This window comes from Chenopodium quinoa, unplaced genomic scaffold (assembly GCF_001683475.1).
Source record: "Chenopodium quinoa cultivar QQ74 unplaced genomic scaffold, ASM168347v1, whole genome shotgun sequence".
NCBI lineage: Eukaryota > Viridiplantae > Streptophyta > Magnoliopsida > Caryophyllales > Amaranthaceae > Chenopodium > Chenopodium quinoa.
The window spans coordinates 801,266-816,432 of record NW_018743196.1 but is presented as its reverse complement, the minus strand read 5'-3'; the positions used below and the strand labels follow the sequence as shown (position 1 = coordinate 816,432).

The window sequence follows — 15,167 nt, the reverse complement described above, 5'->3', positions numbered from 1 at the left end:
ATCTTTATTTATTTCTTCTTCCGGCCCATCCCTCTTTAGTCTTTATCCAAATATAGCAACTCCTTTACCTCTTTATTTGGTCACAATCATTATTTATGACCTCTAACCTAGGGATGGCTCTAATTCAATTGTGTCTCATCATATGTATATGCATGTATGCATATTGTTGTCGTTTTGAACAAGTCAAATAAGCTTGCTATAGGTTAGATGGATTGATAAGTTATGTATTCATCTATCGGAACTTTTTTATCAAAATATGATTTCATCCAAACTTTTTCCCACTCTTTGAAAGTCCTCTCTCTTTTTATTTCAATGTGTTTAATAAAATTCACTATACCTTTACTTTATTTCAATTTCGGCATAGAAAAATCATTATCTTTTACCTTATATAGTTATCATACAACCATGAGAGTGTTAGTGTTATACAAGTAATATACATTTATCAATTACTCCGCACATTCATGTCTCTAGATAACTTTTTCTTGTTCACATAATACTTAAAAATGTAAAGGGATTGATTCAATTTTCTTGGATTATGTCAAGGTGATCGGGGGTTTAGCCTCAGCCTATATAGGCCTAGTTTCTTTCGCTAGTTTTGAAAAACTTATAAGTAACATATCGACTGATAGTTGAAGTAACATATCGACTGATAGTTGATGAACAACGTTCAGCTTACTATTTGAATAGAACATTCATCTCAATCTCTCAACTTCCCTAGGTTGAGAGCGCATATTGACCATATAGTTGCTAAATACACAAGTAAAATCAATGGAAACGTAAGGAAATGTAATCATCCAAAACATTGGATGTTAACTCAATGAAGGATTATTTCAATTGTGAAAGTAGTAAAATCCAAATTTATTTAATAGTACGAAGTACAAAACATTGGATTTGATACTCTATTAAGAACTATTTCCATTGTGAAAGTGAAGCGTATAAATCCCCTAAATCCAAGTTATTTTGACTTGCTTGCTACTTTAACTACCAAGGTACCAAATTCCTTTCACAAGTCGAAACTGCCCTTAATTTTTTATTTTATTTATTTATTTTATTTTTAATAGCGAAACTGCCCTTAATTGATTCCTGAAAGTATAGCGAGTGGGGCAGGAAGAATAGAACGAGTAAAATAAAGTTTTACAAGAGGAAAAGCCCCAATAAGGTATGGGAATATTATGGGAATGAAGGATAATTTAATGCACATTTCATAAGATGCATTGCTTCAAGCTGTATACTCTTTCTTGACTTGATGATTTATTCAAACTCAATATACTTTATTCAACTTAATAACTTATCCATCCATCATGAACATGCATTACCAGAGACAAGGCATTATAATGCTACTACGTACTACTCCATCGACTAGTTTGGAGCACATGGATATATAATTGCACAACTGTTGTGCTTCTATTCGATTTTTTTTATCTATTTCATTATTAGCTCGGATCTCTTTTCAAATTAGTTCAATGTAAAGGTCCAACTTATTTTATAGTAACATTCAATTTGTCTCATACAGATTTTAAAATTTCAAGATGTACATGTTAATAGTCTATCATATAGTAAAAAATAAAATAACACGACTTTATTGAAGAGTACAACTCCAAAGATACGAAGTTATATAGTAACATTCATATAAAATTCTAGATTGCATTAAATTGCATATAATTGGTACATATATACATTCGTGTATCTAGCAAAGTTTATCAAGGCATAAAATGTTTTAATAATCCATTAATCCTCCACCTACATTTAATTATATTTTAAAAAAGGTGAGCAACATGTATGTTTAGTGTCAATATACTACAAGTTTGTCTGGGGTTACATTGACCAATTGACCTTATTAATAGATACAGTATCATGTATCGTCCAATAAAACGAATTATTCTAAATGACCAAATTAATTATAGTATACGAAGAGTAGTAATTAATTGATTGATAGATGGAGTACTAAATTTGTTGCATAACTGACTACGTACATAGCCGACATCGGAAATTGATGGATGATGCAAAATGATGTACGCGGATTCCTTCATTCTCCATGAGATGCGGGTGATAATTCTGAGAATTCGATCTTGATAGAGAAATCGATCTAATATTATTATTATTAGACTAACGGTTTTTGTGATTGTGACATTAGACCATGGGCGATGCATAAGTCTATGTACTGTACATTATATGTTGTGGACCCGTGCCGCATAGTACGGTACCTCTTGTAGTTTACGCTTTCAATTACAATGTAATACAACAATTATTTCCTCTGTTTTACAATGTGTTGCATTATTCATTTATAATTTTTAATTGAATCTTATTTGTTGATGTATAGTCAAGTATATTTTTATTATATATTTGGTCATTTGGTGTCATTTATCTTTTATAAAATTTTGGAGGCCTTCAAATAGGTAAAGCATAGGCATGTCGGAGTCAAGATTGTGTCGATCATTCTCAAACTAGTATACTTGTATTCGAACTCAAGTCAAATCTCAAGCTTAGATAAATTTCTCACCAAAATTATTTCACTTTTAGTTTACTAATAATATAAGTAAATTAATATAACATGATAGAATAAATTAATTAGATAAAAACAATACTTCAATCTTATTCACAACCTTCCTAGGTCAAACTTTGCTATGTAGAATATAATTCAACATGATAATTTCAAGTCAAACTAGAATAAATTGATGAATTAGCGTAGCTAGCTACACTTATTAACGCTTCTACATATTGGTTACCGTAGTCAGGGGCGAATCTATTAAGGAGCCTGGGTAGCACCGACCTCGCCAAAAATTATTATTATTTTTTCATTTAGGTAAAGTATAAATTTATAGGTTAAATACAATTTTAATGCAATAAATAAGATTTAATTAGCTTTGTCATATAGATAATGCATTGAGTTGTGCTTGAAGTCTTGGGTTCAATTCCTCGTATAAGAATTTTTTTATATTTAAAATTTAGTGCCCCTCCACACTAAATATTCTACATCCGCCACTGTGTCCGTAGTGTCATGTATTTACGAGTACATTACTTTATAAGTATACCCGAGAATACCTAAGATTTGGTAGTGGTAGTGGTATTGCCGTACTAGCGTTGGCTTCCCAAATCCCACTTGTAAGTTCTCACTGAAATTGACAGAGCAAGATAATAGAAGGCCTTAAGTAAAGCATTGACCAAATCAACTAGTGACTAGTAGTTGTATTCCAAAACAGAGCACCTTAAGGAAATTCACCGAGTAAATTTAATAGCAACTCTGACCAACACAATGCTATTCTTATTCAAATTGATTTATTGGATGGCACACCGCCATACAGCTGGACCTAATCCCATTTTCGTAAATAACTTCAATAAATATACTAAGGCCCAATATCTTCAACCCTATAAATACTAGGACAATCCCTTTGAATTCTGACAAGAAAAACACAAGTTATTAAAAAAAAAATGGTGAAGTATACATCCTTTTTTAGCTCTATTATTTTCTTCTTTTCTAGAATTCTTCAACAACATTACAAAACTCCAACGTATCTTCATAGAAAAGTAAGCAATATTCGTAATAATTCTCAAATCAAGCTTCAAAAATACCCTTCTTTTATTGGATCAAATGAACTATTAGATGATCAAACTTTGATCTTTAATGTGGAGGAAACTTTGTTAAGATCATCATCTATGTTCCCTTACTTCATGCTTGTCGCGTTTGAAGCCGGGAGTCTCTTAAGGGCATTGCTGCTCCTTATATTGTACCCATTCATTTGCATGTTTAGCAAGGAAATGGGGTTAAAGATGATGGTTATGGTTAGCTTTTGTGGGATCAAGAAAGATGGTTTTGTCGTCGGAAGGGCGGTTTTGCCTAAGTTTTTCCTTGAAGATGTAGGGTTACAAGGGTTTGAAGTGGTGAAAATGTGTAAGAGGAAAATGGGTGTAAGTAACTTACCTCATGTGATGGTTGAGAGTTTTGTGAAAGAGTATTTAGAGGTTGACTATGTTGTTGGAAAAGAGCTTAAAGTTTATAATGGATATTTTATTGGTTTAATGGAAGATAAAAATAAGAAGAAGATAGATAATGTGCACGATCTTAAGCACATGTTAGGAGAAGGTGAAATTAAGGGTTCTAAGGTTTTTGGTATTAGTGGCACCAAATCATCCCTAGCTCATCCATTTTTCCGCTTTTGCAAGGTAACTAATTTCTAACTTTTTTTTTTTTTTCTGTCAATAATTAATATTATCATTCCATATATACTTTATATGTCTTGTTGAGTAGTAGTTAAGTTTGCTTCAAATAAAAAAAAAAAAGAGTTATGTAATAGTAGTACTAATGTAAATATCAAGTAAAAATAACGTGGTTTATTTGTTAAAAAAAAGTAAAAGTAAAAGTAACATGGTAATTAAAAATGTTATGCAAAGTCAACGATATTCACTCTGATTGACCATTATTGTCACTAGTTAAAAAAGCTTTTTGTAGCAATTGTATGTAACCTTGATCTTGCTCGATCTTCCTCTCAGTTGGCTTGGGTTGACTACCCTCATGGTCAACTGAGGAAGTCTCTGATCATGCATGCATATTGGACACAAGAGACCCCTATTGGTATTATATTTATATATTATCTTAGGCAAAAAGATTATATTAGTATCGACAAAACGTCAAATCCTAAAATCATATTAATTAATACCGATAAAGAAATATATTGATATTTTAATAGGTACCAAATGTGCACTATCTTAGTATTAAAATGGACAAGAACAAAAATGGACGCAAACAATTAAATTACTATAATAATCTAATTAAGCCTAAGCGGTAATTACTTTCATAGCTCCCTCAGAAAACCCTGTAAAAAAAGCTTGTAGGATCTCCTATCTCATTCCTTTAACCCCACTGTGTGTAATGCTAAATTGCTAAGAATGGAATATATTGTCATGTGTATACAGTTTATTACGAGTACTATATAAATATACAATATAAAGATCAGAAAATTTGCTATTGTCATGAAAATATACAAATATATAAAGATATATTTCCATATATGCTGATCAAAATTTCAGTTTAATATAACTAACATCATTTCCAAGAGTTCAGGTATGACCTAAGGGCTAAGATTTTATGGATGTCACTTTGATAGAAAGTTGAGCAATTTGTTATAGCTTTTGCCGCAATTTTATGGACATGCACTTACATACGTATACACTGATACTGGGCATGAGGTATACACTGATACTGGGCATGAGATATGAGACCGATTGATTTGAAGAGCTAAAACAGACCAACTTAAATCCCGTAATCATACATACTAAGCAATGAATTTCACAACCAACTTAAACCGCTTTAAAAGAAAAATTTGCACCTAATTGTTTTTATGGTGTATTGAATTCACACTCTTATTGACTTGTAATTTTAATCTTTTATATCTATATACATAAAGTTTTATAGTTTGGGCCGTCAACAATGACAAGATAGTTTAATTAGTCGTATTTAATATTAAATGCTTAATATTTTGCTTTGAATAATTTGCAGGAAATTTATTTAACGAATGAAGAAATGAAGAGGAAATGGCAGGCACTGCCAAGTGAAAACTACCCAAAACCATTGATATTTCATGATGGAAGATTGGCTCTTAGACCAACACCAATATCCACTTTAGCCCTATTTATGTGGCTACCTTTTGGAATTATCCTTGCCATTTTTAGAGGTGTAATTGCTTTAACCCTTCCACAAAAAGTAGCTACTCCAATCCTAACATTCACTGGCATGAGGCTCCTAACAAGTGCAACAACCCCGAACCCGAAATCATCTTCCAAAGGTGAAAAGGGTCAGCTCTATGTTTGCAACCATAAAACATTGTTAGACCCACTTTTCCTCTCCTATGCACTTAGCAAGCCACTAACCGCGGTTACTTACAGCCTAAGTAGGCTATCTGAGATCCTAGCACCAATCAAGACCGTCCGATTGACTCGTGATCGCGATCAAGACGGGAACATGATGGAGAAGCTCCTAAATGAAGGGGATCTAGTTGTTTGCCCTGAAGGGACAACATGTAGAGAACCATTTCTCTTAAGGTTTAGTCCCTTGTTTGCTGAAATGAATGACAAAATTGCCCCTGTGGCAATGGATTGTCATGTGACCATGTTTTATGGAACAACTGCTAGTGGTCTCAAATGTTTGGACCCTATTTTCTTCCTAATGAACCCACGTCCTAGCTACACCGTCCAATTACTTGAACCCGTTTCCGGCTTGTCTACGTGTCAAGATCGTAGCCAATTGAGGTTCGACGTGGCCAATCGCGTACAAAGAGAGATAGGAGAGTCTCTCAATTTCCAGTGCACTAAACTTACAAGGAAGGACAAGTACTTGATTTTGGCCGGTAACAACGGAGTTGTATGATTAGAGAGTTGTAGCTAGTATTTGTATATTGTTAATTACTTATTATAAGTTTATTTCTTTATTAATTTTGATAGTATTAGTATGTTACTTACAAGCTACAAGCAAAGCTTATACTAGGATTAGTTTTTCTACTTAATTATCAAGATCACATTAGTTTATTCACAACTCTGCATGGACTATATGCAATTAATGATAAATAAATAATTGTATCCATAACATTGTTAATCTCGCATCAACACCTAAAAATGAAACCTTTAATTAATTATTACAAATTTATACACCCAAATTATTCTAAAACAATACATTCTCACTAGCTAGTAGCTAGAATTTTCCGATAGTCTCAACCACCTTGGTCTTGATGTAAATCACATAAAACCGAAATATATGTTTTCCTCACATCTTAGGGCCTATTCTCATAGACTGAACTCAGCTGAACTGAACTGAGCTGAACTGAACTGAAATGAGCTGAGCTGAACTGAATATTTATAAGAGAAGGAAATTAGGATCTGAACTGAACTGAGTTGAGCTGAGCTGAACTGAACTGAAATGAGCTGAGTTGAGCTGAACTGAACTGAACTGAAAATAAACGTATGAGAACAGGCCTTAAATCTATCACTTAATTTAAATCTAGTATATTCAAATAAATAAATTAAAATGATGAAAGGCTAATATGTTCATTTTATAACTTAAAGGAAACAATTTAATGTTAATATATTCAAATAATTATGATAAAATAAGGGCAAGGGAGATAAGCCTTCTTGAAAATTCGACTCACAAAAGTACAGGACTGTAACTTGGTCTTTCATGTACATTCTTGACCATTATATAGTATAATATTATCTTCAATTGTGCATATTTTGTATGGAGTATTTAATAGTAAAAATCTAGAAGAAATACTTAGCAACGAATATACATCTATCAATACCCAATTACACTATAATCGCAATACTTTCTCCTGATTCATAAAATACGAGCAAAGTTATTATGTTTTAATCACATATACTTCCTAGTAATTAGTAAGTGAGTCTCTTAAGAACGAAAGTAATATTATTGAAAAGTTTACAATAAATAGGGTATAGAATAAATAATGTACATCAATTGTAAAGTCTTCCTAAAATGCTACTAAAAAAAAATCTTCCTATAATGAGTAAAAGTAACCGTAACATATATAAAAGTTAAAAATTGATTCAGCCAATTAGATTTTATCCAACAAAACATCTAAATATAATTCAATTTGAAATAAACCCGACCTAATCCAACCCGTTCTAATCCAACCTGTCTTCAATAAATTTGAGGCAAGTATCCGAATTGAGTCAATTGACACCTCTATATTTTGCGAAGTAGGGGTAAAGAAAGTTTAATAACCGACGTATACAAAATACAAGGACGAAACTAGAAGTTGCGAATATTGATATTTCTACTCCACCCTTTTTCACCCCACAGATATATATCAACGGCTGCAAGCTTTCCTTTTTCCTTCTTTCTTCCTCACTTTCTCTCTCCTAGGGTTTCCTCAACCCATAGCACACTCAAAACCCTCTATTTCTCCCCCAAATTTAATTAAAAATTATTTGGGAGGTTTTCGGATCCGATAATCCGGGCTTAAATTAGGGTTTCGTAAATTGAATTGATGGGGACAGAGAGAAAGAGGAAGGTTAGCTTGTTCGACGTTGTTGACGACAACTCCATTAACAAGCTTCCCAAATCTAACGGTGCTGCTGCTCCGATGATGATGAACAATGGAATCGCTAATCTTTCGATTAATCGATGGAATGGAAGGCCCTATTCTCAGCGGTTTTTCGATATTCTGGAGAAGCGTAAATCTCTTCCTGTTTGGCAGCAGAAAGAGGAGTTTTTGAAGGTTCTTCATACTAATCAGACCATTGTTTTAGTCGGTGAAACTGGTAGTGGTAAAACTACCCAGGTTAGTTTTTTTTTTCAATTTAGTTTTAATGAAATTTGGGGTTTTTTTTTTTTTTATCGAAAACCCTAGATAGTTTGTTTGTTTATAATTGTTTTTTCGTTTGATTTTTGGGTATTTTCCCTATGTTTTTAATGTGTAGAAATTAGGGTTTGATTTGTTTGTGTATACGTTCGTATTGATTTGAGCTTGATATTTTGGTAATCATAGCTAGAGTTATTTGTTGGGATTAAATGTCTCTTGCTGAAATTGTAAACCATTGTTTTGCTTACATTAGGTTCTAGGCTATGTAATTGCTATTGCGTATTTATCTATGATATTTTACTTGATACACATTCGCTATCTATAAATACAGATTATTTACTTATTTTGGGATTCAAATTTTCCTAGAATTACAAAAGGGGTTAGAGATATCGTAAGAATATGGCTTTTGTTTAGAATAATATAATCTGAAGGTGGTTTAGTGTGAAGTAGCTGTAAAAGGGAGGCATTTGTTATTAAACATTTGATGGTTGTACGATTGACTTGTGGGTGGAGTAAAACAGAGTCTAGGATGTCGAACATTTATCTGTATTATGGTCTAGGTGTGTTGTCTAGGAATTTTAACTTGCAGAGGGTTGGTTTTATTGTCGTTGCATTTTTTTGGCATGAATTATTGAGAAAATGTTAACATGCTTGTATATCTTTGGTAAGGGAAATTAAATGTGACAAATTTTTTTTTCTGACTTGCTATGTATGTCTTGATCAGATTCCGCAATTTGTTTTGGAGGCTGTGGAATTAGAGTCTTCTGATAAACGAAAAAAGATGATGGTTGGTTGTACTCAGCCACGTAGGGTGGCAGCAATGTCAGTCTCACGTAGAGTTGCAGAGGAAATGGATGTGACTTTGGGAGAAGAAGTTGGTTACAGCATTCGTTTTGAAGACTGTAGTAATTCAAGAACGGTTTTGAAGTATGCATGTCCTTTTATGATTCAATTTGTGCCTTTTCTTGAAAATGATTATTTACAATTGTGCGGTTACTAAGTTCCATGTATTCTGTATTGCAGGTATCTGACAGATGGTATGTTGTTGAGAGAAGCAATGACAGATCCTCTTTTGGAGAGGTATAAAGTTATAATTCTTGATGAAGCTCATGAAAGGACATTGGCAACAGATGTGCTATTTGGGCTTTTGAAGGAAGTGTTACGAAACAGACCAGACTTAAAGTTAGTTGTTATGAGTGCTACTCTTGAGGCTGAGAAATTTCAGGATTATTTTAATGGTGCTCCTCTTATGAAAGTTCCTGGAAGGCTGCATCCTGTGGAAATTTTTTACACCCAGGATCCTGAAAGAGACTACCTTGAGGCTGCTATTCGAACCGTTGTACAAATACACATGTGTGAACCTCCTGGTGATATACTTGTTTTCCTCACTGGAGAGGAGGAGATTGAGGATGCTTGTCGTAAAATTAATAAAGAAGTGGGAAATTTAGGTGACCAAGTTGGACCTGTGAAAGTTGTTCCATTGTATTCTACTCTTCCTCCTGCTATGCAGCAGAAGATATTTGAAACTGCTCCTCCTCCAACAAAAGAGGGAGGTCCTCCTGGGAGGAAAATTGTGGTGTCTACTAACATTGCTGAAACATCTTTGACCATTGATGGTATAGTATTTGTGATTGATCCTGGATTTGCTAAACAGAAAGTCTATAATCCCCGAGTTCGTGTTGAATCACTATTGGTTTCTCCTATATCGAAGGCAAGTGCACACCAGAGGGCTGGTCGTGCTGGAAGAACACAACCTGGTAAATGCTTTAGGCTATACACAGAAAAAAGTTTCCATAATGATCTCCAGCCGCAGACTTATCCAGAAATTCTGCGGTCAAATCTCGCGAATACTGTACTTACTCTGAAGAAGCTTGGTATTGATGATTTGGTACATTTTGACTTTATGGACCCCCCAGCTCCAGAGACTCTGATGCGAGCTTTAGAGGTGTTGAATTATCTTGGTGCATTGGATGATGAAGGTAATTTGACTAGGCTTGGAGAGATTATGAGTGAATTTCCTTTGGATCCCCAAATGGGAAAGATGCTTGTCGTGAGTCCTGAGTTCAACTGTTCAAATGAAATCCTTTCAATATCAGCAATGCTTTCAGGTAATCTTTTGTCTCTTGTCTATTTGCATGTTAGTTTAATTATTGAGTCTCATGTCACATTTTAAAAACTTGTTTTGGCTGTCTGTGAGGGGCAAGGATTGTCCCTGACAGCATCCCTGTCCATTATTTCCAAGTCGTCTATACATGCATAGGCTACGTCTATGCATGTGTCAATTGTTTTTAAGTCGTCTATACATGCATAGACGATTAGACGTCTATGCATGAATTGCATTGCATGTCTGTGAGTCGGTATAGGTCACTGTCTATGCATGAATTGCATTGCATGTCTGTGAGTCGGTATAGGTCACCATCAGCAACTATCTAGTCTGGGTTCCATGCCCCTGGTGGCATGTGCCATAGATTTTCTAAGTAAGTGCTGATGCAGATAGATCCAATTTCTCAGTTTTTTCTCATCAAGCAAATGGTCTGGTCTCGCCTCTATGCATCTGCTGACCTTCCGTGGGCCTCGTCTGTGATAACAATTACTTTATCTAGTTCCCAATTGCTTTGTGAGGCCTAGGGAGGCCCAGAAAGCTGCAGATGAAGCAAAAGCTAGGTTTGGACACATTGATGGAGATCACCTTACGCTGTTGAACGTCTATCATGCCTACAAGCAGAATCGTGAGTGCCTATTTTTCTCATTTTCTTGTCCTTTTTGCTTATGGTTAATATTTTTTTTTCTTGGTTGGTCCTGCTCACCTTTTCTTTCCTGTACTTCACAGAAGAAGACCCAAACTGGTGTTACGAGAATTTTATCAACCAGAGGACATTAAAGGCTGCAGATAATGTGAGACAGCAACTTGTGCGCATTATGGCAAGGTTCAACCTGAAGTTATGCAGTACCGATTTCAACAGCAGGGATTACTATGTCAACATACGGAAGGCAATGCTGTCAGGATATTTCATGCAAGTGGCTCATCTGGAAAAAACAGGACACTATCTGACAGTGAAAGATAACCAAGTGAGTACATAATTTTTTTGCTCCCCACTCTGTACTAGTGTCTTCAGAAGTTCATATTATGACACTGTAGCTAGCAAAAAAATAAAATCCAAATGCTCATGTTTATTTCATTCATGCATTCCAATTGTTTGTTGATGAATGGATGTTTGGATCCCTTCCCCCCATTCCCCTCCGAAATAATGACTTTATTTATAACTTCATGCTCAAACATCTGGTATCTCCCTATAGGTGGTTCACTTGCATCCTTCAAATTGCTTGGATCATAAACCAGAGTGGGTTATATACAATGAATACGTGTTGACCAGCCGGAATTTCATTCGTACTGTCACTGATGTCCGTGGAGAATGGTTAGATCATCCTGTCCTTGAAATACCACAGCTTGGCTATTATCAATGATCTTTTGTTATAAGGCCTTTTTTTTTAAAATATATATATATATATATATATATATTTTTTTTTTTTTTTTTTTTTTTTTTTTTTTTCTGAACAGGCTTGTTGATATTGCACCACACTACTATGACCTTGAAAACTTCCCCAATTGTGAAGCAAAGCGGGTTCTGGAGAAGCTTTACAAGAAGCGTGAGAGGGATGGGGAAGAGAGCAAGAACAGGAGGTAGGAGATATATTATTCAGAATATTCACCTCATAGTTCTTCCTGTACTTCTGGGACATGGAGAGCTTTGGAAATGCACCTTGTTGAGGAGTTTTTGTTCTTGCTATTTCATCATTTCAAGGTGGGATTCGTGACGCTCCCAAAGGCTGCAGTCATGTCCTGTTCTGATTAATTTTAGAATTCTAGTGGTTGGCCTTTTGTAATGGAAGTTGCTTTTACTTGGAGTGTAACTTAGTTATAATTACAATGTCGTGCAAATTGTTACCTTCTGTCTTTTATTTATTTAAATAATACCATCTTAGTTTATAAAATTGTTTGGAATAGTATTTTCTTGCTTGATACTTGCTGCAATATTTCTATTTACTTGCGTGAATGACGAATCTATCTTTGATTTGAAAAAAGAAAACTTTTTTGGAAGGTAAAGAATTAGAGTTAGGCCTGTAGAAAACTATTTTGAGTATTCTGTGGCATCTAATTTTTTAGAAATCCAATCCAAAATTTCATTTTGTTGTTTTTTCAAATGTATAGCACTTTCGGGGTTGGCCTTTGGTTTTGTGTGGCTGGAGCAGAGGTACTAGCAAAAGGGATTAGAAATGATATGGCAAAATAAACATTATCTAATAGTTGATCCGGACTCCACTGATGTAAACAAATAATGGCTTTCTGGCCTTGGAACATTCCTTGGAGAATTTTGGAATCCGAAAACATGGTGTGAGCATATCAGTTATTCCTAATGTGTTTCCTCATTACTCATTCGAGCATGGGAGTTGAAGACTTGAGAATTTAAATAGATATATAGTTCCCCTTCTAGGTTCAGGCTTCACTTGCATCTTCGTGCGAGCTCCCAAAACTGACCCCCTGAACCTTTTGATCATTGGGTTTTTATCCATCGTGGCCTTGTGGGTAAGGTCTTAGATACAGTGTAATAATGGATTTGAAGTACCAAAGTTCCCTTCTAGTAATTCATTCTAATCAGGTAATTCGTGTCTGCAAGACAACTGGGGCTGGTGACTAAGTGCAGAAGAAGTAGGAAAGAAGCCATCTCAGCCAGCCAAATGGTGGCATATCATTCAATTCTGTATGACCATAGCAGAGCCCCAAGTTTCTTTCTGGTTTCATTGTGAAAGAATCAGTACTTCAATGAAGCGATTTTCTGTCTCCTTGACATCCACAGGGAACTGAAAACTCCAATCTCCTGCTGCTTTCAGATGTATAAACCAAATTACATGGATTTTGACTTCAAGCATCTTTGAGAGAGCAAATATCAACTTGGATCTCTTAATGACTGAAGTTTGATGATTCTGTGCCTGAAGATCAATGGATGACAAACAGTGCATGCTTGTTCAAATGAAATTACTTGATTTTGACACAGTATGCTCTCCAGGCATTATTCAATCGTCTTAATATGTGGGTGTGCAATAAAGATATGGTCATACCAAGTATGCTGTCTACTTTCAGAATTCAGATCGGTTTCCAGCTCTATTTAACCAATCCAACTGCCAGCCTTTTGCTTTTTCATGTGTTCATATTCCATCTGTTTAATATCTGTCAAAGAGCTCCACATTCCTCTTTCACCAAGGATCTTTGAAAGCACCATATATGCAGCAGGGTGATTTCCTGCCAAGTCGTGGAGTGCATCTGCAGCATTACTGCCAAATTCAAAATCTGAATGCAAGCCACACGCTGCAAGCAATGCACCCCATATAACAGTATCCGGCTCGAATGGCATGTGGTCAATTAAGCTCTTTGCCTTGTCAAGGTGACCTGCTCTTCCATAGAGATCTACCATGCAAGCATAATGCTCTTTTTCTGGATGTATGCCATGAGTTTTTTCCATGCAAGAAAAGACTTTTTCCCCTTCTTCAACTAGACCTCCATGGGCACAAGCAGATAAAATGTTGGTAAATGTTATGTTATTTGGCTTCACCCCACTGCTAATCATTTTCTCAAATTCATCCAGTGCTGTTCGTGCTCGCCCATGCCTGGCATGACAGCCTATTATAGTATTCCAAGACACCAAATTCTTGCCAGGCATTTGCTCAAATATACAATACGCTGCTTCAATGTCTCCACATTTGGCATACATATTGATAAAGGCAGTCACCAAGACATTATCAACAAGTATACCCTGCTTCACTATGGTTGCATGAATTTGCTGTCCTGTACGAAGTTCAGAATGCTTAGCACAGGCAGTTAAAATGCTTGCAAATGTGTGCGGATTTGGCTGAGGGCCGGATTTCATCATCAGAATAAACAGCTCTAATGCATCCAAACACTTGTCTACTCCCACATACCCAGAGATCATAGCAGTCCATGAAACGACATTCTTTTCGTTCATCTTATCAAAAACATACCTAGCTCTTTCAACCTCATTATTCTTCAAATAACCATCAACCATGGTAGTCCAAGAAACCACATCTTTCTGAGGCATCTTGTTGAAAGCTCTCTGAGCTTCATCAGTAAAACCCAAGTTCATATAACCCAAAATCAACGCGTTCCATACACTATTATCTTTGTCTAATATATCATCAAACAACCCACATAAAGCAGAATGATCCTCCAAATCTGTATAACCCCTCATCAATGCTGATCCAACATAAACACTAGAATAATGACCAAACGAAATAATCTGAGCATGAAGCTGAGGAATCAATACATTGGATACACTACCCAAAATCGAACTAATCACTATCGAAAAGGTGTACGGAGTTGGCCGAAAACCAGAACTCTGTATCTGAAAGTAACACTGGTAGATACTCTTGTGATCTTTCTTCTTCTGAAGACCAGAAATCCAGGTATTCCAAGAGACAATATCTCTTTGAGGCATTTCATCGAACATTTGGCGGGCAACATCAATATGATTCTTTTTAATATGACCGGCAATCATCATATTCCATGAAACAACATCTCGAGAACTGGGATTGTCATCAAAGAGCATTTGAGCATCGTTAAGTTGGGAATTTTGAAGGGAAATCTTTATCATTTGGTTTAAAGTAGCCGGTTGAAGGGTAGTTATTTGGCGGTAAAATTTGAGTGAATATTTTCTGTTTGCTATGCTTAACAACATTATAACTTTATTATTTTTGGTGTAACGAAAAATTATTATAAAGTTTTTATGTTGTGACCTAAGTTGGGGGTGTTAATGAGCTAAACAGACCCAACCGTTCAACCCAAATAGG

At 35.2% G+C, this 15,167-nt stretch overlaps 3 protein-coding genes across 5 annotated transcripts; 2 read left to right on the top strand and 1 right to left on the bottom strand.

Moving 5' to 3' along the window:
- Positions 1-3,404: 3,404 nt before the first annotated feature.
- On the top strand, positions 3,405-6,532 carry LOC110732897 (probable glycerol-3-phosphate acyltransferase 3). Its single transcript, XM_021912885.1, has 2 exons — positions 3,405-4,161; positions 5,495-6,532. Exons 1-2 carry the CDS (start codon positions 3,430-3,432, stop codon positions 6,359-6,361), a joined length of 1,599 nt encoding a protein of 532 aa, XP_021768577.1. The 5' UTR covers positions 3,405-3,429; the 3' UTR covers positions 6,362-6,532.
- Positions 6,533-7,741: 1,209 nt separating this feature from the next.
- Positions 7,742-12,327, top strand: LOC110733000 (probable pre-mRNA-splicing factor ATP-dependent RNA helicase DEAH2). Of its 3 annotated transcripts, XM_021913003.1 has the most exons (7): positions 7,742-8,285; positions 9,031-9,233; positions 9,330-10,414; positions 10,910-11,035; positions 11,137-11,375; positions 11,604-11,722; positions 11,866-12,327. In XM_021913003.1, the coding sequence occupies exons 1-7, from the start codon at positions 7,992-7,994 to the stop codon at positions 11,990-11,992; spliced, it is 2,193 nt and encodes a 730-aa protein (XP_021768695.1). In that variant the 5' UTR covers positions 7,742-7,991; the 3' UTR covers positions 11,993-12,327. The 3 variants fall into 3 exon arrangements, with proteins under 3 accessions (XP_021768695.1, XP_021768697.1, XP_021768696.1); XM_021913005.1 differs by lacking the exons at positions 11,137-11,375; positions 11,604-11,722; positions 11,866-12,327 and having other exon boundaries at positions 7,992-8,285; positions 10,818-11,024; XM_021913004.1 differs by lacking the exons at positions 11,137-11,375; positions 11,604-11,722; positions 11,866-12,327 and having other exon boundaries at positions 7,992-8,285; positions 10,800-11,024.
- Positions 12,328-13,471: 1,144 nt separating this feature from the next.
- On the bottom strand, positions 13,472-14,971 carry LOC110732917 (pentatricopeptide repeat-containing protein At2g13600-like). The gene has a single exon (XM_021912902.1). The coding sequence runs from the start codon at positions 14,969-14,971 to the stop codon at positions 13,472-13,474; it is 1,500 nt and encodes a 499-aa protein (XP_021768594.1).
- Positions 14,972-15,167: the final 196 nt, after the last annotated feature.

Bases quoted from the DNA above. Each gene is read 5' to 3' on its own strand.
- LOC110732897 (XM_021912885.1), top strand. From the start codon at position 3,430: ATGGTGAAGTATACATCCTTTTTTAGCTCTATTATTTTCTTCTTTTCT. The intron at 4,162-5,494 runs GTAACTAATTTC...AATAATTTGCAG, and splicing joins CATTTTTCCGCTTTTGCAAG to GAAATTTATTTAACGAATGA.
- LOC110733000 (XM_021913003.1), top strand. From the start codon at position 7,992: ATGGGGACAGAGAGAAAGAGGAAGGTTAGCTTGTTCGACGTTGTTGAC. The intron at 11,376-11,603 runs GTGAGTACATAA...ATCTCCCTATAG, and splicing joins TGACAGTGAAAGATAACCAA to GTGGTTCACTTGCATCCTTC. The intron at 11,723-11,865 runs GTTAGATCATCC...TTTTCTGAACAG, and splicing joins ACTGATGTCCGTGGAGAATG to GCTTGTTGATATTGCACCAC.
- LOC110732917 (XM_021912902.1), bottom strand. From the start codon at position 14,971: ATGATAAAGATTTCCCTTCAAAATTCCCAACTTAACGATGCTCAAATG.